This window comes from Saccostrea echinata, unplaced genomic scaffold, assembly GCF_033153115.1.
Source record: "Saccostrea echinata isolate AGI-Se365-2 ecotype Australia unplaced genomic scaffold, CSIRO_AGI_Sech_v1 ptg000009l, whole genome shotgun sequence".
Classification (NCBI taxonomy): Eukaryota; Metazoa; Mollusca; class Bivalvia; order Ostreida; family Ostreidae; genus Saccostrea; species Saccostrea echinata.
In genome coordinates, this window is record NW_026889758.1 from 34,012,391 (window position 1) to 34,040,350 (window position 27,960).

Sequence of the window (27,960 nt, forward strand, 5' to 3'; positions counted from 1 at the left end):
TTTATTCAAATTAAAACAGAGAATTGTACACGTGACATTCTTCTTCAATAAATATATATGAACTTAGCACAATTATTATATCACAAAAGTCTGGACGGTTTGTCAGTATAACTATACAATATGCAGAAAATTTTGCTTTTGTAAAGCATTTTCAAATAATCTGTTCTTGCTGGAATGGTTTTCATCACCACGGATAAATAGTCACTTCCACACTGTGCCTTTCTTATTCAAGGAGTGATTTTGAAATGTTAGTGGTCTATGATGGTGATGTGTTACACCATCCCAGGCTTGGCATACATGGGGAGGTGGTAGTAGTTGTAGCTTAGGAAACTGAGGAGGCGTGTCTCAACTGCTCGCTTTGAGCCACTGGACGCGTATATTTCTAGCAACTGCTTTTTCTGGGACTCATTCATCTACAAAGAAATGGATTGGGAATTTGAATTGCATTATTTAATTTGCTAGGCATATGAATATGTAAATTAAATTCTTTACACTGTATTATATACACATGGCATACTATTAAATTTACAAAACTTGACACAACCTGATTCTGTTTTTTAATTCTATAAAATGTCTTATATAGACTTTTTACTGAATATGCATGGCATACTATTAAATTTACGAAGCTTGACATAATCTAGTCCTTAATTACTTTTTTTATTCTATAAAATGTCTTATATAGACTTTTTACTAAATACACATACTATTGAATTTATGAAGCTTGACTTAATCTGGTGCTGCTTTTTTTATTCTATAAAATAACTGATATAGATCGACTTACGGGGACATCTTCATCCACTACCTCTCGGACTTTATCTTCAATGGAATCAATTCCGACACCCTATAAAAATGAGATTACTGAATGAAATTTACTCAAAATTTAAGATACATTTATTTATCTATCTTAAATCATTTCACGTGGATATTATTATAACTGGTTCCCATACTTACTGCGCTTGTGACCAGAAGCTCTCTAACCTCATCCCTGAAGTCAGAGAATCTGTCATGGTACAGGGCAAGGCTCCAGGTCTCTTTAAAGAACCTGAAAAACACAATGCATGTACTTAGAAATTGATCTTGGTGGGCATTTAAAATAGAGGATATGTGTTTCAACAAAAATGACTAACAATTATCAACTTCATGGCAATTTTTAAAATTGAAAATGAATTTTGCCTCATCTATGCTTAAGACTGATTTGCATATACATGTACAGAGTTTTAAAGTACATTATTTTTATGTCAACTTACTCATAGAAGTCTGGAATGAGTTTTTCATTAAAGCGAGACACCATGTTGTTCAAAAACCTTTCATGCAGTCCGTACAAGCAGATGAAGTTTTCACTTGGAAAAGGCTAATAAGAACAATAAATATATACATTATAATTTACAACAAAATTCAGAAAAATATTTAAGTGTATGATCAAATTATTATTAGCAACAATAAAAAGCAAAATAAAGATTAAATGTTCTGTGGCATCTTCCAAATATAATTTTTCAACATTCAAAAAACTTATTTTCATTATATAAACTTGATTTTTTTTTTTTTGAACAACCAATGTCATCAAGATGTCACTCTTTCATGGGAATGGTCAAATGTAATAGATTTTTTTTTACATTGTGGCTAGTGTCAGGTAGAGCAATATCTGGCAGTATCAATCCTAGCATACTGGGCCAACAATCACTATATACCCTCGAATCTTCGATTACAGAGGCATAAAAATGTTTTGATTCATGTACTCTGACTGACCCATCAAAATAGGCCTTCCCCAACAATTTTTCAATAATTTATTTATTTATTGGTTTCTGGGAAAATATAGATCATCTGAATTGCTTTTAAACTTGAGGTTCTACACCCCCCCCCCCCCCCATTTTTTCCTGCAATTTACAAACTTCATCAATGAAGTTTAAGGTAAGATTTATCATAGAGGGAAAAAAGTGTTAATATCTGTTTATAATATTTATCACTGTGTTAGGTAATTCAATGAAAAAAGTAACACACCTACCTTACCCATCTTGAAAAATATGGGTCACAGAAAATCAACAAAAAATATTTCAAAGATTGCCAAGTTATAATCTTCCTTTATATATTCCTTATTTTTTTCCCATTTAAGCCATGTGTCATTTTAATGCCCCCTATTTCAACCGATTTTATGAAAAGGTTGACAACATGACTACATCCTGTTAGGTAAAATGATTCTCTGAAAATCCTTCCACCTTATTCATGTCAAAAAGTCATGTAGGAACAATCAGAAACATGAATTTGCTTGATTACTGAGGTGCTGCATAAATGAAATGGGAATTTCCCAAACAACGAACATTGCAAGACTTTCTTAATACATCTCCAAATTTGGTCATGAATTGTTGAAGTCATGCAGAAAATGATATTATTGATAGAATGTGTTTAATACATTGATGTTAAGTGTCTTATTCAATTTCCTGACCCAACAAAGTGTTTTCATTCAATACAGTGGAAGGTTTTTATAAATTAAGTAAAAACTATAATGACTTCATAAATTAATTTCAGAAAAAAAAAAGACCATGAATTTGAATTCGTTTTTCCTAATATAAATTTCCACATTTTTATCTCCCCTTGCCCGTGTGACTATCCATAAACTAAGAAAACAGATAAGTATCTATCATGCAAAAGGTATAGGTAATACATCCATGGAACTCTTCAGTTTATTTAAATAAAGTTCTTTCTTTTTTTAACTCTTTACCCTTATTTTTTTTTCAATATATTGCATAATCATGGATGATACATGTATAACATTAGTTGTGATTTTCCTTGGGAAATATTAAAGGGAATCTGATTAATATTTTTGAAAAAGGGTTTCATATATGTACATTACTTTTAAACTTTTATTCTTTTTTTGAATGACATTACAGTGTGATTTAAGAGGCCTGTAGAGCTCACCTGTTTAGACAAACATGTCAGGGTCTCTACATTATTGTACTGGTTGATATGGATCCTGAAGTACTCCGGATCACCTCCTGGGCTACCTGTCATGTACTCCTTTCCCTGTTTAAATACAGTAAAGATCTCTTTTCTCTTTTGTACAATATTTTCACATAAATTTTTAACTATTTTTATGGTTAAAAAAATCTTGAAGTATAAGATAAAATGCCCCTCCCCCCTTCTTTTTTCAAATAGCACTTACATAATCTGGCTGTTCTTTCTGAGTGGCTAATGGAATATCTAAACCTGGTTTGGCAACATGCAGGTAATTGTAGCCACCTATAATATAAATATATCAAATAATTGTGTAAAATGTTAATGGTATGATTGAGAACTCATTTTATTACATCAGGGACCTACCGTAATTACTATCAGGATAGAAAAACAAGTTCTTTTGTGAATCCCGCATATCTCAAATGCCACAGGATCTGTAGTGTTATCAAATATATCACAAAAAACTTTTTAGACCTATTAAAAACTTACTGAAGATTTGTTATTGCACTGTTGAATCCTTATTTGAATAAAATTACAATGTAGTTTAAAAATTAACAGATTCCTATGATGGCTGCATATCAGCTAGAGAATTTGCCTGGGTTTGGTACTTAGTTTTCTTATATTTAGATTATTTAACGTCATATACTTAAAATTATTTAAATTTATCAAAAACAATATTTTTCAATGGGAATAGATGGAATCTAAAAAAAAAAACTTATAAGGGTCCATGTGATGTTCTTGGGAAGAAATCGTGAGGCTGAAGAAGCTCCAAATCCTGTTAGTATATAATATTAATACAATCATGTATGTCCCTGATTGCTTAAAGAGTTTAACTCAGTACCCCGGTAACTTAATACTAACATTCACTACAATTTTGGACTTGATTTATGAAATAAATTACATGTAGAAATACACAATGTAGTACTGCAAAAAATAAGCACTGAAACTTTTTTTCCAACCCTAATTAACCCTATTAAACCCTATATGAGGTGGTGTTGACTATATTGCTTATAATCACTTGAGCTTGACTAGGAAATAATAAAAATATGAAATCAATTTAATGGAAAAATTTTGTACTTAAGATAAATTTTTGCATAACAAATCTCAAATTTCTGCCAAAATCTTTTTCTTTCAAAAGTATTTCCTTGAAAAATTTATAATTGATTTCACATACAAAAGACACATGTACATGTACCAGTATAATCACGAAGGTAATAAATAATTTAATGACTTTGATTGTTATTTATTGGAAATTACATATACATTATCCCCCTTAGTACAAGTAAGATTTGATCAATTACCAGTAATATAATATTGATCAAATCGTGAGTTAGCAATGTCGGCGTTAATTTAAAATTCCATTCTCTTGTATTGATGAGCATTTTCTTCTAGATTGTAATCTAAATTTCACCATGATTAAATACAAATTTCACAATGGGATTCTGCTCAATGAGATTCATTACAAATAGCCCAGGGATAAATGCTGGAGCTGCAGTTTCTAAACACGGTTGTTTGTTATTTGAAAACCATGGAAAATCCAAAACACATTGGATGATAAATAATCCTGTTGGCATCAACAAAGTGTAGTCCCTATATAAGCCTGATTTCAAGAGTCTCTCTGTGTAAGAAGACTGCTTTAGAAAAAAAATATATAGAGAATGTATTTAATTAAGCTTGGGATCAGGTGTTTGAAAGCTAAATGATGGCACCATCAATGCTTTTTTACTTACAACTGTAATGAAAACTGAAAAGATGCTTTTAAAAACAAAACAAATTTTATTCCTTAATACAAGTCTAAAAGAAAACAATTTGATATATGTATGAGAGAAAATATGTACCGTGTAGAACTTGCTTAATGGCTAATGGATAGAGTAAAAACTCATTTTCCTTTGAATATTTTGCAAGATAGGCTTTCCCCTTTGTTTCCATCGTAAGAATTATGACAGGTACTGCAAGAATTGTTTGAGTTACAGCAAAGCAAGTGCACCTTGAGATAATTGAAGCAGATCAATATTTGAAATCTTTAAGTTTTGTGTTTCTTTTGAGTGTTTCCTTCATTACTAATTAGTCTTCAACTGTATGATTATGTCCACTAACAAAGTCAGATAACTTGTTTTCATTTGTTTGTCTTTTTGCAAGATGACTGATAAAAATTATGAATACGGTAGGGTTCTATGAAATTTTTAGGATAAGTTACCTAGTCCCTGATGAAAAATTCTACTTGATTCCAAAGTGAATTGGACTAATGTTGCAGTTCTTGAAGTTTTTGTAAAGATTTTATAAATACGTATTAAAATAGTTTTGGGAAAAGAAGATGCTAGTTGCAGCAAGAAAATTTGTCAAACTCAGAAATGTGTGTTTTGTGACCCCCCCCCCCCCCTTCCAAAAAGTTAATCTTTGCATATGTAAATTTCCATTGAATTATGCCATAATGGTATTTATAGTTTCAGCATATCTAAATATAACTACAGATGAGAGTTTAAAGATAAATAGAACAGTTTTAAATAAAACGTTTATACGTCCTCATTAATTAAGGACACAATTTTTTTTTACCGTAAGTTTTGGGGTATATGTCGATGGGGTATATAGGTCGAAAGGCTCATTTTCAGCCGTAATTTTTAAAAAATCCTTAGATAGGACGAACTCGGAAGATAGGACGAGGCTTTGTTTATCAATTTTCTAGAGATTCTTACGTAGATACTACGTATCAGAACATGTAAACCTCTTTAATTAACCCGTGATATTAACGTATTGATAAAATAAACTGGTATTTTTATGAATACAGCATTTTAATAGTGTTTTATACAAACATAGCTAAAATTTCGTTGAATTGTTCTCCAACTTGCCTGTTAAATGCCGTCGTAGTTTGACTCTGTCGTTAAACACATAAATACGGTAGTATACAACAGCTATAATTAGGGAAATATCCGAAATCAAACAATAATTATTTCTATTTTAGAACATCGTGGACACATTCTTTTATTCCAACATTATTTACCGGGGTACAATATTAACTTCGATGACCGCCATTTTTATATTTCTTGTCCAGGGATTTGCTAAAACACGCAATTGACTATTACATGTAACAGTGAGCAATTGAAATTAATCATATTATCATGCTTTAATTTTGCTTGAGATGTTGTAAAAAATTAATTTAATTGAGAGTACATTCGCAATTTAACAGTCATCATGAATTTCACAGTTTTGTTTGTTCGATGATGTATACTATAGCACTAATACCCCTGTAACGGCACGTGGATCTGTTAATCATGCCCTTCGGGTGTTTAAACCAACACAGGTGTTAACACCTTTGTGTACACAGTGTATATCCCTGTATCTGTCAGACGATGAAAATTATATTAGAAGCCAATCTTTGTATAATACAGTGTACCCCTTGGGATATAAAACAAAATAGTTATGACTAGCGGTGTATTTGGAAAATAGTTTTAGGAATTTACTGGCAACAATTTATTTCACGCATTTTACATTTACCCGTAAATATATATCACAAGACAATGAAAAAATATTTAGGTATACTATTTCAAGTAATCGTTACATATAAATGGTAAAAAAAAAATTACAATTGCGTTTGTGAAAAACTCTTCCGTATTTTAAACTTTGATACGGTTGCGGTTTTATTTTTAGTAAACGATTGCGACTTCCAACTTCACAAGATGGACACAACATGTAAATATACTTTGAGACATTATTTACTAGATGAAATTATAAGTTTTTGGTACATCGACGGATATTTAATGGAACTTATTTTGTAAGAAATCAATGAAATAAATAATTAATTAATTCTTTATTGTTTATTTTTTTCCTCGGGAAAATAACTTTAAAAAATACGAAAAATGGCACAGATTTGCTTTAAAATTGACGTAAATTTTACTGATTTGGGGGGCATTTTTCGTAAACTTGAGCCTTAGATAGGACGATTCGTTAAATAGGACGACCCCAGCGGTTCTGAGAAAAAAAGTATCGTCTTATCTTCCAAAACTTACGGTAATTTGATTCAGCTTTTTGATTAAAAAACAAGAGGCCCATGGGCCACATCACTCACCTGAGCATTGTTGCTAGGAAAAAAGCAAAATCAGTTCAGTTTTGAAAAGCTTAAATACATAAGTGGTCCAGACCTACCCCTAAAAGGGGGTGGGGGTATGCTACAAACATAACTGAATCTACACTAAGTAAAGGATGCTTACTTACCGGTATTTCTTTCACTGACTGTGGCTTTTTTTCCTACAAGTTTGAATTTTCATTGTGGTTACACCCTAACCTCAGAAGTCATTATTTGAAAAAATCTGAATCTACACTATCTGAGGATGCTTCCATATAAATATGACCAATCATGGCTTTGCTGTTCTTGAGAAGAAGATTTTTATAAAATTTCTTCTGTATAGCTTTGATCATCAATTGTGGCCCCACCCTATCCCCATGGGGTCATGATTTTTGAGAAGAAGATTTTTAAAAGATGCCATTAATTTTTCACTAATATGTAATTATCTCCCCTTGGAAGAGAGCCTGGCCCTTCATTCGAACAAACTTGAATCCCCTTCACTTAAAAATACTCTGTGCCAAGTTTGATTGAAATTGGCCCAGTGGTTCTGGAGAAGAAGAGAAATTGTGTAAAGTTAATGACAACAACAATGACAGACAACGGACAAATTTCAATCAGAAAAGCTCACTTGAGCCTTCAGCTCAGGTGAGCTTAAAATCAAATTTTTTTTCTACATAACATTAAATCAAATTACTTTGCATTTTACGATTTACAAAAGATCAGTAGAAAATAGGTCATGCCTGAATGTATACTACATATATATTAAGCAAAATAATTTCCCTGTTTCACACTTGTGAAAAGATTATACCAGATAGCCAAATCAATGTCCAACTAGTTACTTTCATTTTCACCATGACATTTCTAAGAATCATACATAATAACAGATAAATCATATAAATTGCAAAGACTCCAGCAAAAAAATCATCTGGACGCAAATTTCCTAGTGACGACTGTCCATTTTTTAATGACCATGTATTTCAAGGAGATATACTACACACATCAAAATTATAAAAATACAGACAGACAAACAGACCAAGGCTTAATGTTCAAAACAAAAGTCTCAAAGAGATCTTTGAATCTGCTAAGAAGTTAAAATCATCTTTATATTGACATTATCTGTCTAAAAATTTCTAAAAATTCTTCAGATGAGACCCATGACTCAGAGTTTTAATAAAAAAAATTCAATCTGACATCTATAAGTTAGTAATTTTTCTACACTGTATCATTTTTAAAAGAAAAATTAAAATTAGTAATTGAAACCATTTTAGTGAAATAATTTTAAATATTTTTATACCATTTGTGTGTGTGTGTGTGTGTGTGTGTGTGTGTGGGGGGGGGGGGGGGGGGAGGGGGGTTACATGTACACATGGAATATATATTACAATTCTTGTCCCAGTTTTCAACAAAATATACACATAACTAAGATTCTACATGATCCTGGGGCAAGTATGATTTCTAGTGGGAACTCTCAGGAATATATAAATACCTGGTAAAACTCCTCCTTGTATTTTTGGTGTTCTGTAGATGGGTATCAGATTCAAAGCCTCTTCAGGGGGTGCAGTCTGCTGGTCCAATGTGGGATCAAATAGTCGCAACATTTCAGTGGCCAACTGTCAAATTCAGACAGAAATGAAAATTTCAAGTATTTTTAAAGTCATATATGGCATATTTTTGACTAAGTTCAAATAACCAAAATTAAGAATATTTTTCTATTTGATTTATTACTTTATATAAAGATAGGATTTTTCTGTAAATTACACATTTTAAATCAACTGCGTTTCAAAGATATCACAAAATTAAAACAATAACTGATTTATTTGCCGACTCCACATTTAAATAAAAGACAATTAAAGTCAATTTAATCATATAAACGTGAGGTTATTTGAGTAAAAAATCGGTGAAAATTTTAATTTGAACGTAAGTTACATTATATCATGTATATCTATACTCTATCTTGTATTATCATTTTTTAGCTCAGATATGCCATATATAGCTTTAAATCATATTTCTTTTAATTTCAATAGAGAAATATCAAATATATCTCAATATTAAAGTTGTGTACTTTATTTTGATTCAAATTTGCAAACTTACACACTTTGTTAACTTAGATTCAAAACAAGAGTTTAGATGTCAGATTTTTTTTTCTAATATGAATTAGGAATCAGAAAAAACAAGAAGTATGTGAGCCAATGCTCACTAGTAATACCCCCGCTTTGATGCGAATATACACTCTGATGTGAATGTACACAAGTTCAGTTACGGACAGACACAGGGATAAACAGGAAGTTGACATCAGATTGACATTTAATTCAAACAAAAATAAATACCACTATATGGCATGCCTAAACAAACAGTGTTCTAAAATTTCATACATCTGCAATGAGTAATTGCTGAGAAAAGTGCGACAAAAATTTGTTATGTATGGTACAGACAGACACATGGATAAACAGGAAGTTGACATCAGATTCGTACAAAAATGAATCCCACCTTATGGCATGCATAAACAAAGAGTGTGCTAAATTTTCAAGCCTCTGCAATGAGTAGCTGCTGTGAAAACTGCGACGAAAATTAGTTATGTATGGTACTGATAGACACACGGATAAACAGGAAGTTGATATCGGATTCGTACAAAAATGGATCCCACCATACGGCATGCCTAAACAAAAAATGTGCTAAATTTTAAAACTTCTGCAATGAGTAGCTTCTGACAAAACTGCGACCAAAATTTGTTATGTATGGTACTGACAGACGCACGGATAAACAGGAAGTTGACATCAAATTCGTACAAAAATTAATCCCACCATATGGCATGCCTCAACAAAGTGTGTGCTAAAATTTCATTCATCTGCGATAAGTAGTTGCTGAGAAAACTTTGTTACGGACGGACAGACAGACACACAGACAGACAGATACACAAGGGTAAAACAGTATACCCCTTCTCCTTCGGAGCGGGGGTATAATTAAAACAGCATTTTGATTCCAGATTACAATGAAGAATACCTGCAGCATATTGACCAAATTTGTTTGGAAAAATTGTTGGAAATATGTTACTTATATTATAAATGTAAACAATGATCAGATCAAATATCCTATTTACAAATGTAAAAGTCCCATTTTCCGTAACTCTGAAAATAATATCTATAATCTACAGGCTTAATTGCAAATTTAAACAAAAAACTACTTGTCCGACAATATTTTAAGAAATAAGGAAATATACCGAAATAGTTAACTTCCTTAATTTTTTTAAAATATTAAATCAAACCTTCAGCAGATATGTACAACAGAAAGCAGATCATTAAACATTTGGCAAGGGCACAAGTTCATCATTAATGAACCCTGCTAACTGGAACATCAGCAACTTAAATTTGGATCTGTTCTTATAAACAACATGTAGAACTGTAATGGTTGCACGAAAATATAACCATTAATATTGAATGTTAGCACCAGAAATTCTAGTGTGTGAAATAAAAGAAATCTTTGGTGTATAAAACAATAGAGCACCTGTCATTGATTGATGATAAATAACTGTGTCACATATTGGTCCTAAATGTTTGAGGTCTTCTCTCGGGATAGTTGTCACTACACAAAACACTCAAGGCAGAAATCGGGTTGCAAATAATGGAGATGTAGGAGAGATATGTGGTAATTCTAACATTGTATTGAACTGTACGCTATCCAGTCCCACATGGATCAGAGTATCAAAGCCAAACAGCTAAACACGGCTCGTCAATGGCACAGGAAAGTTACGTGACCAAATGCCTCCAGGAAATTTTTAACATGGGACTGAACAACCGTCTTTACTTTTCATTTAGGTAAGTGATTCATTTTGAGATGAAAACCTATGGAGATTTTAGGTTAGTGACTCTTTTTAACTTTTCATATTTTATTCCTTTTTCATTTCCCTACCCACCTCTCTCTCTGATGCAATTGGTACTTCCATGCTTTTCTCAATTTGAACAGAATGATTTTATTCAAAAACATATTGATATCTTAAATATTATGTATAAGATAATCAACATCATGTAAAATTTCATTTTCTTAATGATTATCCATGAAAGTAAGATGTCCAAATATATTATGTGTGTGTGAAGTGTTGCATACAATTAATGATCTGCCAGCTAGAAGTTAACATTTCTGAGCTTTAATATAAATAGTTGCATAAAGATTAAATGAAATTATTCATGTTTTTCTTTCTCTTTTTTGTTAAAAATGTTTGATAATGTAGTTATCTACCATTCTCAATTACTCTAAGTAAAAAAAATATTTACATTCTATTGAAGATTTTGTTAAAATATTTATTTAATTTCTTATTTTTTAAGAATTTCCTTTACTGCCTTTTCTTTAATTTGAGGGCCTTATGCAAACATGGGAGTAAATAAATATAAAAAAATTTAATGGTTATTGAATAGAAAACACGGCAGTTTTATGTTTGAAATTATCATCATTCAGAGCATCTGATAACATCAAAATAGCATCAGTAATAATAATCAGATATAAGGAAGTCCTTAATTAAATGAACTTCAAAAGTTTTCTTCCCTTCCTGTTCACAGCTCCAGAGAAAACTCACAATGTGTAACATGTCACCTACAGCAATAATAAAAAAATGTACGGTAGTAATTTCAATAATTACTTTATTTTTCAGTGTGTGATTATCTGGTGCTAAAATCTGTGTCTATAAAACACAGGTTTCTCTCTCTCTCTGATAGCTGTACCATCACTTCCTAACAATATCACCAGAGAACATATGTACTTTTACTTTTCATGAATTTATCATTATAACTTTAATTTTTACTTAATGTTTAACAACAATCTGTAGGAAGAATTCTGCAACTTTTTTGCTGATTTTAATTTTGTATACATGGATAGTATTTAATCTTGAGCAATACTCTATGACTTCTGGATAAAAATTACACTGGATGAAGAATGTTTCAGTTCTTACTATATTTTTCAAAATAAATTCTATATTTCAAAACAAAATCATTTAATAGCTTTTAATAAATTTTAACTCATTATTTTTAAAATATTCATGTTTAAAAATGTCTTGCATTTCTTTCATTTTTATTTAACCAATGCATTGAAAAGATAGTAACATGAAAGGAATTCCTGCCTTTTTTGTCCTGTCTGCAAAATGCTGTTTAACATCCCAACAAACATTGAAAATACCCTTTCTTAAATGTAAAATAGCAACACCCTTGTTATAGAAAAGTCAGAAGGGAACAGATCAGGTAAATATGGGATTGTTTCTTTGCCATGACAACATTTCATGCATCCCTGAAATACCAAAGTTCTAGTTTTACACACCTATTTTTCTGACCAATCAAAAGGAAGTTGGCAGGAACTTATCAATTTGAACTTATTTAAATATTAAGTAACATCAGTAAATTTATTTACCAAAGAATATAATGCTATGGATCTCGGTAAGGTATCAGATGCTTTGAATATGTGGTTGCAGCAACCTTACCCAAGTGCTTTTAAGGTAATGAAACTTTATTTGTTCTCATTGAGAAGAATAAACTTTAGTTTAATTCATTAACACAATTGGAAATGTAACTATATCTGTAACATCAAACAAAGAACTTAACCATTGACTTTGCTAAAAGATTGTAATTGGCAATTAATCGTTAAAACCTAAACTTTAGATGGATCACACTGGGGGGAAAATGTAGTAGTACCTAAGTTGTTTTTCTGAGAGAGGCATGCATGATTTGGTATTTTAATTTATTTGAAATAATCAGTGGGATATTTTAACACATTAATCTTCTGCTGTTTTCAATTAACTTATACAAAACTAGCTTATCAAATCCTGGCAATGCTTGAAAAAAAGGCTTAGTAGCAATCAAACAGGAATCTATAGGTGGAAAAATAATTGAATGACTCAGGTGATTACATTTCTATCAGAAACCTCACAATGTCTTTGAAATCTCAACTAAACCTATTAAAGTGTTGTAAAAATCAAAGGATTACCTGAAAGTCTACAGAACCATCAACAGAAGCCAAAGAATTAAAAAAGAAAAGGAAGATGAAAACTGCAACTGAGAAAAAAACTGAGGTTCATTTCCTTCTAACATTGCTTTTTTTCCATCTTTTTCAGACTCTCATGGTATTGTAACTCGTTGAAATCCCCCAAGATCCCCCATCCAGGTAAAAAGAGGACTCATCAGACATAAAATGTGCAATCAAGGAATATAATCATCATTAATTGCTAATTCTCAGCGCTGATTCAAAATGACAATGGATATTGCTTCACAGGTCTATATTTCTTTAGAGGCAATCATTGGAGTGACAGCAATTATTGGCAATGCTTTGGTTTTAATAGCCATATTGAAATTTCCCAAACTCCAGAACATTACCAATTTCTTTATAGCTAGCTTAGCTATAGCTGACTTGCTGGTGGGTATCTTTGTAGCACCTTTAGCTGCTCTTAGCTACTTAGGTCTACCTGAAGATTATCTTGGATGTGTGTTCACCAATTCCATTGTTGTTGTATTGACACAAACTTCCATATTCAATCTGGTGGATGTAGCCATAGAGAGATTCATTGCCATAAAAAACCCTTTCTTCTACCAAGAACACATGACAAAAAGAGTTGCAGTGATTATGATCACTATCTCCTGGGTGCTTGCTATTATCATTGGACTTGTACCTGTATTTGGGTGGAATCTGGGACCAATGGCAGACAACAAGTGTGCTTTTGTAGCAGTGATAGACTTCAATTACATGGTATATTTCAACTTCTTTGGATTTGTTTTAACTCCACTAATTATCATGTTTGTGATTTACACCTATATTTTTTACATTGTTCGCCAACAAATGGCCAAAATCTCTGCATTAGAAGTCATGCAAAAGCCAGATACACGAAAACTAAAGAGTCGGTTTAAGCGAGAAGTGAAAGCCGCCAAATCATTAGCTGTTGTTTTCGGAGTCTTTGCTCTTTGCTGGATCCCAATTCACATTCTGAACTCCATATCCCATTTATGTAAAACCTGTAGCTATCCCATAAACCTTCTACTGGCAGCCATACTTTTGAGTCACATCAACTCCACAGTTAACCCTTTCCTGTATGCCATTGGAAACAGCCAATTTCAAGTTGCCTTCAAAAGGATGTTCTGTGGCAAGTCCACTGCAGGTTTCTTAGACGATGATTTTACTACAGTTTCCAGGGCAAGATCCAAAGGTCATAAAAGAAGTGTTGACAAGCCATCACCAGTTCACATGCCAAATAACCAATATGTTAATAAAGGTTTCACGGGATCTAACAGCAATATACAACAGTCTTCACAGAATGGCCAAGTTTTTCATATAGCTACATGACACAAAACACTTTTCTTGAAATTATTTGATAAATCTGTAGTATTGTATATACTATATACAGGGAAATTTTTGCCCCCAATTTATTTTCAACCCTTTTGCCCTCATTGCAAGATAGCAAATTAAAAATGGGGTGAATTCAAAGAAGACAGCATTATTTCAGAAACAAAACTGTGTCTGGGCAAATTTAAAAATGGGGCAAAATTGTTTCCAAGTATGTAAGAGCAAAAATAATCCTGTATACATTGTTTAAATTCACAATGTTCAACATTCCTGGATTCATGGTGGTCAATAATTACTGGATTGTTGAAATTTTAAGATATGTTAGAAAATTACAAGGAATTTAGGATGTATGTTTTTTGAGAAATCTTGTGAAGAAATTTTTTGAACTCAATATCAATGATGGTTTAAATTTATAAGCATTGATGACTAAGAACCATGAAATATGAAACCAAACAAAGATGATTGATAATATTATTATTTTTTTGATGTTGTATTTTTTATAATTTATTTCAGATCCTACTTTTTACTTTGTTGAATGTTATAAAATATGTTGAAACTTTAAGATTACTATGAATAAATGTTACAAAAAAGTCATGGATTCTTTATCAATGATTTTTTTTATTGCATGAAAATTTTTAAAGATATTTTGTGCAACTGTTGAACTGCCAAAAAAGCATGTAAATATCTCCTTCATATAAACATATTACACCAAAAAAAATACTCTAAGAGTTGATCTATCAGCTTTCAAAAAAAAAAAGGGGGGGGGGGAGAAACAAGAAAAATGATGAAGTACATCTACTCTGATAAACTTACATGGACTCCAACTTCTTTGGAGTTAAAATTGGCATGGCTCCACTGATCAGCATGGTATTTGCGCTGGTACTTTGTGATGGTTCCTGCCCCTCGGACTGATACATCATTGGTGTGGAAGGCAGCATCAATAACCAGCTTACCATCATAAACTAGACAAGCATCATTAATGGCTGAAACAAAATTAAATCTCGTTATTATTTCAAGGACTCTAGTATGTAAATTTTCATTACATCAATATCAAATTGTATCTGAGAAAGCCCAAGGTTATCGGTTTTCTTCAAATTTGTAGATCTTTTATAAAGATATTTTTAATCATCATTTTTTTGGTTGTACTCAAAAGTCAGTTCTTCAAATTTGTAGATCTTTTATAAAGATATTTTTAATCATCATTTTTTTGTACTCAAAAGTCCCCCCCCCCCCCCCCCCCGAAAAAAAGAGCAAACAAACAAACAAAAAACACTCAGTTAAAAATAAGATAGGGATACTATTTGAGTCTGAATTAAAGTATCATTTTTGCTACTGCATAAAAAGAAACTAAGAAGGTTTTAAGTATTTAATGAGCAGGTTCTAGTAAGTACAGATTCTAATGACTAAGATTTTCTTTCTTCTTGAAAAAAAAAGACAAATAAAGTATGCATTGAGGTTTTTTATATCTCTTCAATTTAGACAAATATTTTTTGTTGTTTGATCATCATCCAGAGCAGTAAAAAAAACAACAACAACATAAAGACTTCAATTTATTTTAGAATTAATGCAAATCTCTGAAAGCATGCCTGTTTTGCTATGTTTTTCATACTTTTATTGATTTTGAAATATAAAATCTCACTTTGATCAAACAAGGAAGGCTGTTAAATAAGGATCAATTCATTCTGAGAATGGATTGATCAACTTTTAATATTGTGAAATCTATCCCTAATTACAACTTGAAAGTGTCTGTGCTATTGGATATCAATAATAATTATCATTGCAAATAAAGCTGACTCCTAAAAAGAATGGTTCCATTAAAATGCATTCCCTTTGATTAAGGTCTGTTAAGTACAATCTAAAGATTTTAACATGATTTAATACAGAATTGATTAGTGGTAGTCAAATTTATATATGCAAATCACTTTATAAAAGGTTTACTCTGTTTAAGTCAAGTTCAAATTTCCTGAAAATTTGAAGTCAGATAAGGCAAAACATGAACATGCAGACAATTAAAATATAGTAAAGACACAGCCACCTTCATAATAACTAAGTTTAAAAAAATGAGAGAACTAATACATCATTTTTAAATTTCCTCTAATGTTGCTGAAAAGTCACCCAGTTACAAAATAAAACAATATTGCTGCCATTAACAAACTCCATTTCTCTCCCTCCCCCGCTAAACAAATCAGTCAATGTCTGATGTTTCCAAAAGAGGGATTAATACTCCTAGAGAAGATATATAAATACAAGCAATGTTTTCAGACTCATTTATCACATTTGCCAGTTGGTTTGAACAATGTCTCTCCACACATAATTCTAAACTAAATATTGGACAGATCTCTCCATCAAGTCCAGTTCTCTTATGTGGTGTGATCAAGATTGGGTCATGACCCTAAGACTTCCATAACATAATTTCAAATAACATCACAACACTCTCTTTTACCTAAAAGACAGTGACATAATATAATTTGAATTCATGCCATGTAAGCAGATTTGCAAAATTGACCTCCATTAGACACCTTTAGGCTTTAGGTCAATACCAATAAAAATTTGACTTCATTCAAAACAAAAGGATATAAAGTTACAGCTTGAACACAAATGGTGGCCTCTATAATTTCAGGATCTCTCATCATCATGTGACCTCAATGTGACCTTGATTCAAGGTCAAGTCACGGGCAACAATATCTTCAAGTCTGAAAATTTCAGAACTAATGCAAAGTCAAAGATTGCACCTGATTTCTGACAACAGAAGGATAGCAATTATGCATTAAACAAAAATTCAAGCTTCCTCAAGCCTCTCAGTTTAAGTAATCCAAATATTATATATTTCTTTGATGCAATTTGGTTTTAATACAACAAATGCCTCCTACGCTGTGATTATTGGTTTTAGAAACTTAATCCTTTTCTGCTATCCTTGAAATCAATATTCATTTATACACGACACTGATAATGTTGATACATGATCAAAATTTACGTAAAACATATCAATGCATAATTTTACATTCTGCATGCATGATCTTTCTACATTATCTTTACAGAGGAAGCGCTGATGTGTTTCCATCAGATTTCACATTCTAAAGTTAACAAAAAGTCATATAAAACTTGGTAACCAGCTAAAAAAAAAACAATTACTAAAGCACTTCTTAAAATGAGCTTGATTTCCATGTTTCAGGTGAAAAACACCAAGTAGCTAGTATAATGGAAAAAGAGCTGGAATACTCCCCGTAACTTCTCCCCTGATAATGTATAATCAAAGATAATGGACAATGTGACAATTAATTCAGATTTATACTGGGTGAAGAAAAGGCCAAAGATATTGTTATGCACCAAATAACCCAGAATGTTGTTTTAAAAAACATAGCAATCAAAAGTAAATTAACATCTTTTTTTCAGTGAAATTAATGAAATGTCAAAATAACTCAGATCAAAGACTGGGATATCTATTGAAAATTGTTAACTTCCAAATGAATAGGAGCATAATGAAAAGTATTCCTAGAGATGACCTCACAAATTCTAACATGACATGGCTCTGTTTCAGAATGCAGCCACACAATAACTGTAGTTGAGATCCATTATTGGGATTACCGGTAATCACTGTAATATTGTGGAATTGTTTACTTACCCTTGAAAGCATCAGTGTCCACAGCTCTTTTGTAGTATGTAAAGAATGCCTGTAATTCATATAAATCAATGCAGCAGCAAAAATCTATTAAATGTTCTGTATAATGAATCATTTACAGAATACTGGTAATACTTTTTTATTAAAATTGTTTGAGATAGCATTAAAATTTTTATATTTTGTCACTCTATTGAATATTAAAGCTATATATATTTTATAAAGGAAATTGGAATATTTATGCATGACACTTTTAGGTTTCTCTTTATATTTATATATACGAGGGTTGTTCGAAAATTATTGAGACATTACTTTAACTCCATAAAGAGCAAAGATAATTTCAGGAAAATTCGTCAACATTTCATAAAGAACGAATAAAACAATTATACAAAATTTCTAATTTAAAGGATAACTAGATAAGTTCCGGTGAAATAATAAACATACATATTCTATCGAACTGGAGCAGCATCGCTACGTCATTTTAACGTCACGTCAGCCGGAGATGATTTTGCATGTGAAACGATCGGGAAGCGTTTACTCTTCTTTCTTTGTTATCAGGATTATATACACTACAAAAATCAAACTGTTTTTTTTTCTTAAACGATTCCTTAAAAAATGTGTGCTGTTGTTTCATTATTGTAAATTTTTCATACGTCATTTATACAGGATGACTTAGCATCATGCAGTGCCGATTTATGCAACGCGGGTCAACGTTATTAATTCCGTTACAGTAAAAATTGATGGTCGTCCGGAGCTTTTGATTTTACTGTAGTTGAATTATAGGTTAGAAAAAAATATATACCAATGAAATACATGTAACAAACCCTTAGACATGTTTTTTTTCTCGTTGTTATTGTTTTAGCAGGTTGGTCAGTCTGGAAAGGAGTTTTACATAGCGCTACACAAAATTTTAGGTATCTCGCTTCTCCGCCTTGACGTCAAAATCCATTTTGTTGTCGTTATCAGATTTCTTTACCGCTCTTAATTTTTTTAATGATCTCCGCATTTCTGATCAGAATTCTAACAAACTTTCACAACATGAAGTCAAAATAAAATTAAAAAATTATATACATAAATTGAATTATTTTTGCTCTTATTATGGGTCCACCGGGGTGTTGAACATTGGTGTTACATATTTTCAATATCTGATTTCGTGACTGTGCCAGGTACCCCTACCATTGACACATTTATATACCATTGAAGAGAGGAAATATAATATTTGTAAAATATTTCTTGCTTTTATGAATTCTTAATGTTTGTCAAACGTATATCAAATTTTCACCGGAAGACGTTCATTAGAAAGAAAAATGTACAAAATGTCTCAATAATTTCCGAACAGCCCTCGTATATGGAATTGTTGTGTTTTTTTAATTCACCACTGGAAATATCTATTATTGTCTTGGATTTATTTTAATTTTAATCTTAAAAATCATTTTACAACATGAAGTATTGGTATCTTAAGACTCTAGATATTCAGTTTCAACCCCCCCCCCCCCCCCCAAATTATCATCAGGATAATGTCTTGAACATTTTGCAGTCTGCCATATAACTGAATAATTAAATTTCACTGGACATATAAGTTTTACTTAAAGATTCTTACCCCACATTCCAATCTCAGAGGTTTCTTTTCAGATGTAAAGCTAGCTGATGTTATCTCTGCTGGATCCTCCCCATCATTCCACTGGGCTAGGATGTACCCAGAATGCACCTGGACACCACTGGACACTAGAGCCTGTTTCACAGCTTCATCAATCTTGGGGTCATTAAAACAGGTAGACTGGAGCCAAAGACAACAAATCCATTTAAAAGATTTATTTTTCTAAGTAGATAATATTAAATAGTTTTCAGAGGCAATGAACAATGTAGCCTGAATAATACATTTCCTATATAGCAATCAGAGTTTTTCTTGTCTCTGTTAAGTTACCTGATAAATTGCAGGTGGTTCAACCAGCTGGATATTTTCCCCAGGTATCCCCATGGCTAACAGGGTCTGTACACAACAGTAAGCATCCAATGTACAGCCATACACTAAGGTCTTTTCTGGAAGATGAATAAGAAAATTGTATATACATAACTACAGTGATTTAAAAATATATCAAATTTGTTGGACATTCCTAAGATTTTCTGCAAAATGACATACACTGAACTCTGAATAAAAGATGGGATCATATGTTTATTTGCTTAAAATTACATGCATCCAGCTCAGTACATGCGATCCCAGACATGACCAAAGTGCTATTTCCTTGGATTTTTGATATGTAAATGACCAATGTCTCCATTCACATATATATATATATATATATATATATATATATATATATATATATATATATATATATATCAATTCTCTGCAATATCTCACTTACTGTTAGATTTAAGGAAATAATTCTCAATCCAGTATAGAGCCACTGCAGCATCATACTCGTCATTGATTGTGAACAGATTTTTGGGTTGCGGTTTCAGGTACCGCCTATCTGGAGAGTTGGGCAGCTCACTGTTAGTGGTCCCTGTGTCAATATCTGCTTCAGTGGGGGCAGGAACTTGGTATTGTTGTCCCATGCACATAACTAAATGATCATAAGGAACCATTGTAGATCCATTCACTATAACAACTTTCTTTTTCCTGTCACAAGCAGTCATTTTACCCACTACTACATTGACCCAGCTCCTTAAGGATATTTTGGCATAACTGTCCTGATCATAGCAGTATGAGCGACCCAACATCTGATCCCTTAGTTCATCAGGAGGCATCTCCCCAGGCAGGCCGTGAGGTGAGATCAAAGTCAGATTGTTAAAACGTAGATGGGGGCTGATTTAAAAAATCAGAAATGTAAGTATTTAGAAAAATCTTGCTATCACAGTAAACAGCAAAGTAGATATTTTCACCATATTTTAAACTATCTTTTAATCAAAAGTTAAGGCTTACCAATATGCAAGTGCCTCCAAAAATGAAATTCCAACATCTGATGCTCCCACTACAACTATTCTTGCATTTATTGTAACCTATAAAAAAGAAATAAATTACAATTTACTAGGAAATATACAAAATACTTACAATAAAACACATCTCAAATAAGTACAGTTTGTTTGTTTTTTTTTTCTTTAACTATATAATTTGTTCACTAATTATTTAATTCTTTACAGGTACTATGCCAAAGCTTCTCTTTAAAGAGTAACTTACGGTAAACAAAAAATAAATAAACTGAATAACTTGCCTTTGGCTCCATCACAAGTTTCCTGTTGATGTGATTCAGGGCGTAACATTCCTTCTCCTTCAGCACTCGATCAGACGGAGCATTGATTCCGAGCTTTTCCAGGGGGTAAATAACCTGTCTGCGAGCTCTTACTGGTACCATGTCATTAAGAGCACTCACCAGAGAATGTTTCTCCACTGTCTAAATGAAATGTCAAATCATTCTAACTAACAATGGTGGAACAAATAAAACAACACAAACAAAAACTAAGGAAACATTCCACATAAATACCCATAAAAGGTTGGAACCAAGAAAAATTTGCTGATAATTCTCACACAAATAAAAGCTGGTTTACAGCAATTCAACTTAATGTTCTGTGTGTTTTCTTTAAAAATCTGTATAAAATTTAGAGAATATACCTTAAGTGCTGTTTGGTTTTCTTACCTCCTTTGGTGTATAACTAGGATACAAGGGATAATATAAACAAGTCTTGTGTCCTTGTCGGAAAATTTCCTATGAAAATACAAACAGGAGTTACATTAAATTGCAATATTTCATCCAAGTCTTGTTTAAAACATGGCAGAATTACGATAAACAGACACTTACAATACTTTGTTCTTGTTTTGTTTTGGCTGAGAGAATGAATGAATTAATTATAAGTAACATATTGTTTGCTTGCTTTGATGAAAAGATGAAGAAACAAAATGAATAATGTTATACTTACTTTGATAAAGTTCTTAGATAAATGACTAAATATTGGGTTCAAAGCAAAGTGATGGAGATGAGCGTGGTCTTCTCTCTTATGATGATTGTAATATATGAAGTCTTCAATGTTATAATGGGAGCGAATATACTCAATATTCTGAAAAAAAGAGAGACACTTTCGTAATGTTCTTAACAAAAAAGGCAGTCAAAATTTCAGGATATTTTATAATTTAATGTAATTGGGAAAACTTACCTCTTCTCTCCGAATTACTGAAAGGCCTACAATTTGACCTTGGCATTCAGCAACAAATGCTTGTATCTCAGTTCCATCCTTAAAGACATACGCATTATTTAAGACACATCATGGCTTTTTAATGAGTACATAAAATGTATTCAAAGAGATATTCTAAAACATTACATGTGATGGTAATTTAATAGCAAAGATACATATAACAGTAGGGAAAATTAAATGACCACATAACATTAGAAATCTTTTTGATTAATATGAACTCTGGTTTTGTAAATTACTGAAGGGTTTCTTTTTTTTTTTTTGTATGGGCTTGTAAATATTCCAGGCTAGTGAAAGTTGGTTTACAATATATATTCACAATCAATCAGGGCTAAATTATCATAACATTTATTTTCACAAAATTTCTTTACATATCACTTCTTTTATGTGTATCAGCAACTCATTCCATTCTCAAATATCATTTGTCACGGGCATGCATTTTTAATTGATGATATGAAAATAGTTACATGTATAATAGTTGCTTTACACTTGCTGTCATTCTCATTAACAGTTATATGTAGTATAAAATAAGAATTACCTCATCTCTCCTGGCTTTGTTGAACTGCTGTAAATCTCTGAGGATATTCTCATTGAGATGGATGCTCTTCACTAGATTCTCTGCACCAGTCATGTCTTTTGTACTGGCTGGTCTCACTTTGAAATCTCTGGTTGAAAAAAAAACCAAGTTTTCTTAATTTTTTACTGCATGTCCATGTGAAAGGAAGCTGAACATTCTATGAATGCTAGAACTTACTTTAACAGGCCAGCCTTATAGAAGGCGTACAATTCCTGTGACAAAGTGCTTGGACATCTTGGGGTCACTCTCTGTAATTTGGAAGTAATCAATGATCAAACCATAAAGAGGAACATTGATACCAATGATTCTGTACAGAATGTTATTTTTTAACTTAACAGCTGACTTACCATGAATCTTTGAAGCAAAGGGAATTCGGGAACAAGATGTGGTACAGTGATGACACAGAAGTTAAGCTCTGGGAACAATGAAAAGCAGGTAGCCAAAAAATCTGATGATCTGAAATGTTACAAAACTTACAATGATCATTATTCTTCAAATTCTGTCATTAAAAAAAATTGCAACTGAGAAGGAGTCATTTCTAGAAAGAGGGAGTAAAAATATAATTTTACAACATTAAGTAGACTTAATTTTCTAGAAGTACCTCATTTCGTATCGTTCATCAATACAAAAAAGTTGTATGCTAAATGCATTGAGAGGTCCCTTGTAAGTTGGAACAAAGCGCTTGTGTGTCCTCATGGGTGTGATAGGCTGTGGTGTTCCTAGTCTGGACTGCACAGTCTGTAACATTTAATCTAACTGTGCATTTGAACAAATATTTTAAATTTTTCAGTATATTTTGACCAAGGTTGTCTTTATCAGTACACTTACCTCCTCCCTAATTGAACTTTTTCTGCTGGAGACCTGTGATTCCCGATCCTCAGCATCATGGACCACCTCCTCCATCTGCTCCCCATCACTCAATAATGAGGCCCCTGTCAGGTGGGCATCACTCAGTTTACTTTGGACTTTTGGAAGATCACCTGACATACTTCCAGCTATTAGTAATAAAACAAGAGAGTATGAACAATGCAGTACTTAATGTAGAGTCAAAGTAATACACAGATATTTTTACATTTTAAAAGGCAAAAAATTTTCATAACAAAATGACTTCTTTCTAACACAGTAAATCCACTTCATAAATGGCAGTGACCTTGGACCCCCCTTTCCAAATAAAATTATACATCCATGGAAAAAATATGATTATGACATTTTTCCTCATTATGAATGCATAAACAGGATAGTATGTCTATAGAAAAAATATTCCTTACCTCTGGAGTTTTGGCCACTTGATTGTTGACTACCAGGTTTCTTTTCTTCGTTTTGTCCATCTGTTTGTTCTGTTTTGCTGTTTGTAGAGCTAGCAGACTTTTCAGACATCTTTGACCCAGGTCTTTCCTCCTCTATCATAAAATAAAAAGTTTATCCTTAATTCTGCAAAAACTGTTCAATCAGCAATTTATATGCAACAATTTTATGATTAAAAAATTCTACATTTATATGGAAAATATGAGAAATTTACCTGTGGGTGCCTCTGGGGGAGGAGTTTCAGGTGGAGACACTTGATCATCTGGGTGGGGCTTCCTCAGTCCATGAAGTGCCCCAAGCTCAAAACAGTTGTTCAGTAAGTCCACATTGACATCATCACTGATACTCATAAAACCAATGGCAGTTCCATCAACCTATAAAAGTGAAGAAAAATTAAGTAATGAATACTTGGTGTAAAATTATACTTAAATTTGTAAATCACACTGTCTATCAAGCAGCTTCACTTATAAAGCAGCATTATCCTTTTATTTACTTTTTCAAGTAGAACGGCTTATTCTTATGGTTTTATATGTGTATAATCTTAGGATATAAAAAGTGTTTTCAAAGTACATATACATGTATGTATCAATACCTCAGCTACTAGGCAGTGCATGTGATCATCTTGAGCTTCGATTAATTCTGCCAAGAAGTAGTCTCCATAGGCCATCTTAAGCATGTCGCTCTGACGATTAAATATTGGAGTCAAGTCATCATGGTCCTCCACCCTACAAAATATATATAGTGCAAATATATTTGACTATTAAAATCATCCCATCAAACCAGTATGTAGTTATTGAGCTGATAAACAAAATAAACAAGGATTTCTTATACTGTATGTATGGAAAATTCATCCCTGTTTCATTTCTGCCTCCAGATTCATATGTTACATTATGTATCATGAATTAGCTAAAATGTCCTGGGAAATATAACATGGGACAAAATAAATTCTAATGCATTTAATTTGAACAAACATTAAACAAGACCTTAATAGTTCAACATTCAATATACAGTTGACTCTCAATCTCTCAAAGGTAAAGGGCCTTTAAAAACGTTCAAGAGATAGAGGGGTTTGAGAGATGGATAGGGGAAAATCTGGAATTTTCAGGTGTGATCATTATGGTTCTAGTTTTGTTTACTGGGTGTATTTCTTGAAAATACATGTACATGTATTCTGCTTTCTGGGACAATTTTACTGGTAATTCATTTGATTTTAACAACAAAGATTGTATCTAAAATGAATAAAAAAAAAAATTGCTGAGTTTCAATATTCATTTATTCTCAATTCATTACTAAGCTTTCATGGCATAAAGCACAAACTTAAATTCTGAACAGCATACCCGATCTCCCCAGATTGACTGGGTTCTTCTCCAGATTGCTCAGTATTGCTTTTCAAATCTTTAGATATGAATTTTGTGGAATGGTTGCCATTTTGGGATTGCGGAGAAATTTAATAAAGGATTTTAATTTTTGAGAAATTATTGACATGCCTTGCCAGCTGTCAAATCAATATCAGTCGTAAATGGCTATCTTTTTTTCTTGTAATTGACCAATCAACCCATGGAGGACACAGGTGTAGTGTCACCTACGTAAACACACAATTTACACATCCATACTAGCCCAAGGAATTCACCGTTATCCATGAAACTCTTAGCTGAATTAATCACACGCTTGACTGATTGGTGTGTATGCGCAATCAACTCTTCAAGAGATCAAGAGTAATAAACAATGAAATCTGTGTAATGGAACCCAGATCTTGATTCAAGAGAGACAGAGAACTTTGAGAGATTGGAAGTTCAATTGATCAGGAGTAAATCTGCTTAATTATATACAGAAAAAAAAACAGGACCGGGGTTTCACTTCAAGAAATTAACTTTGAGAAATCAGAGTTTGAACCATTGAGAGCACCTGTATTCCTAGTAGATGAATACCACATACTGTGTGGTGTGATTTTTTTTTTACCCTGTTCACTCTAGCTCATCTTTACACAGCTAATTTGTCAAAGAAAGAACACAGCTTTGATAAACATATTGCTAACTTTGGGTGAACTCAAAACAGAGGGAAATCATATAAAGATGTACTTGGGCAAAATTAAAAAGCTGGCGAGTAATACTAAGTATACAGCAGTCATTATTAAGAAAGTAGTACAATGAATTTGTACACTGTATCTATGTGAAAGAAGTACAAACCTGGCTTTTCTGACATGCAGTACAGGCACATGCTTGTGTCTGTGGCAAACAAACACAGCCCCTTTGGCGGCCCCAGGAGATCCCTCCTTCTTGTCCATTTGTTTGAACAGTTCATCAAGAGCAGAATCTGCAACATAGAAATAAGTCAACAATATCAAACAATTTTCCTCCTGAAACAACTGTAGCTTATTCGGGCTCAAAATTTCTTAACTGCAAGATGTGAAGTAAGCAAATTTTTTTTTACTTTAATAAAGAGGGTTTAATAATATTTTTAATTAACACTGTATTACCTGGATATGCTCCCATTGGGACCATCAGAAAGAGAAAATGAATATCAGGAACAGCATTAAAAGCTGTTCTAATTATCTCTCTTGCACAGCCATGTGCATACTCTGGTTTAGCCACAAAATAATGCATAAAAAGGGAGTTTAGTGCATTGCACTGCTGGTTGCCATATGTGTCTTCAAACCAAGTCTCCCATGTGGCTGGGTCTACATCTGTGTTTGGATAATCAAAAAAAGCAGCATGTCCAAGGATTTCCTCTCTGTCATTGCACAGTGTTACAGCAAGGACTGCCTTTTCTCTGTAACATTACAATAAAATGCTCATAAATGCAAATGCACTGTTTAAAATCTTTCTAGAAACATCTCATTGCCTCTAAAACAGTTTGACTCATTGTTTTCTATATAAGATATCATTTTGTAAAATATATTAAATGAAAGAATTAATACTTTGGTTGTACAGATAAACTAATTTTCGCTTACTAATGCTAACACTTACATTACATTCACAATATTTACTCTACCAAAAAGAGTATTGGTAGAGTCCTGAACGAGACTTAATATGTGTGGGGCATCAAGAGACTCTGTCCTTCTGGCATTAACCACCTCCGGAGGTCCATCCTTTGGTGCTATAGTTGCCATCTGCAAAAATGACAAACAAATGGAGAATTATTAGTAGTAGATTTATTTGGAATAATAGAGAGAAATACATGTAAAGCTTACTTAAAAGAGAGCAACAAAGCTTAATTAAAAGCAGGAAGTACCAGGTAATGTTGTGGAAAAATATCTTAAAAATTGCTAATAATTTGAGCATCAATATATAACTAAAATGGAATATGATTTTAAGTAAATGTATGGAGCTAGATGTTGAACAAGACTTTTGATCTTTTTTTAATAGTAAAGCTTACACAATCTGATTAGAAATTAAAGCATTGTATATGTTCACATTTATAAGCAATACATGTGCACATGCTCTAAAGCCTTTCATGATTGAAACCAGATTGAAGTAGTAGTATCATTATTCACACATACATAGATGAACTTATGTTTTAAACTGAATACGGTCTCTTCCTATACTAACGGTAAGGACCTTACCAGTTTGATATAAAAGATACTATCTGCTTGCATTTGAACTGAGCCAAAAATATTGGAAGAGAACTCACAGATATGAATGTAGTCCGAAATATCTGACGTTTTCCAGGCTTTTTTACGATTTTGATATTTGACGTGCCTGGAAAACACGTCAAATGTCAAAATCGTAAAAAAAGCCTGGAAAACGTCATATTTCGGACTAATATGAATGATATGCAGATCAACAGAATAATTCAAGGAAGTTTTAAGTCATTCTCATTAAAACCTGCATTAAATGGGTTTACTTGATTAAATGTTACTTACATTTATGCAGAAAAATTATGTTCAAACACAAAAACTTATTTGTTGGCACTAACAGTTGCAAACATTTGCCGCCATATTGAAACTGTTGCTAA

The 27,960-nt window shown here is 32.3% G+C and overlaps 2 protein-coding genes across 2 annotated transcripts; one reads left to right on the top strand and one right to left on the bottom strand.

Moving 5' to 3' along the window:
• LOC133182250 (cilia- and flagella-associated protein 61-like) lies at positions 1–27,940 on the bottom strand. Its single transcript, XM_061317017.1, has 29 exons — positions 27,869–27,940; positions 26,973–27,115; positions 26,483–26,775; positions 26,193–26,319; positions 24,599–24,731; positions 24,221–24,380; positions 23,970–24,101; positions 23,530–23,696; positions 23,303–23,439; positions 23,049–23,157; positions 22,879–22,949; positions 22,663–22,789; positions 22,089–22,166; positions 21,855–21,992; positions 21,575–21,643; positions 21,152–21,331; positions 20,863–20,939; positions 20,303–20,745; positions 19,861–19,976; positions 19,537–19,713; positions 17,943–17,991; positions 15,134–15,303; positions 8,496–8,619; positions 3,158–3,234; positions 2,914–3,018; positions 1,248–1,351; positions 952–1,042; positions 782–841; positions 1–413 (listed from the first exon to the last, which is right to left on the bottom strand). Exons 2-29 carry the CDS (start codon positions 27,113–27,115, stop codon positions 273–275), a joined length of 3,798 nt encoding a protein of 1,265 aa, XP_061173001.1. The 5' UTR covers positions 27,869–27,940; the 3' UTR covers positions 1–272.
• On the top strand, positions 10,499–14,544 carry LOC133182253 (adenosine receptor A2b-like). Its single transcript, XM_061317022.1, has 2 exons — positions 10,499–10,821; positions 13,101–14,544. The coding sequence occupies exon 2, from the start codon at positions 13,235–13,237 to the stop codon at positions 14,318–14,320; it is 1,086 nt and encodes a 361-aa protein (XP_061173006.1). The 5' UTR covers positions 10,499–10,821; positions 13,101–13,234; the 3' UTR covers positions 14,321–14,544.
• Positions 27,941–27,960: the final 20 nt, after the last annotated feature.

What these genes read in the sequence shown, in the direction of transcription:
- LOC133182253 (XM_061317022.1), top strand. Translation starts at nt 13,235, where the DNA reads ATGACAATGGATATTGCTTCACAGGTCTATATTTCTTTAGAGGCAATC.
- LOC133182250 (XM_061317017.1), bottom strand. Translation starts at nt 27,115, where the DNA reads ATGGCAACTATAGCACCAAAGGATGGACCTCCGGAGGTGGTTAATGCC. An exon ending in AACCACCTGCAATTTATCAG is followed by an intron (nt 19,714 to 19,860) that starts GTAACTTAACAG and finishes CTTTGGCTCCAG; the next exon opens with TCTACCTGTTTTAATGACCC. An exon ending in CTCATTCCAGACTTCTATGA is followed by an intron (nt 1,043 to 1,247) that starts GTAAGTTGACAT and finishes TGTGTTTTTCAG; the next exon opens with GTTCTTTAAAGAGACCTGGA.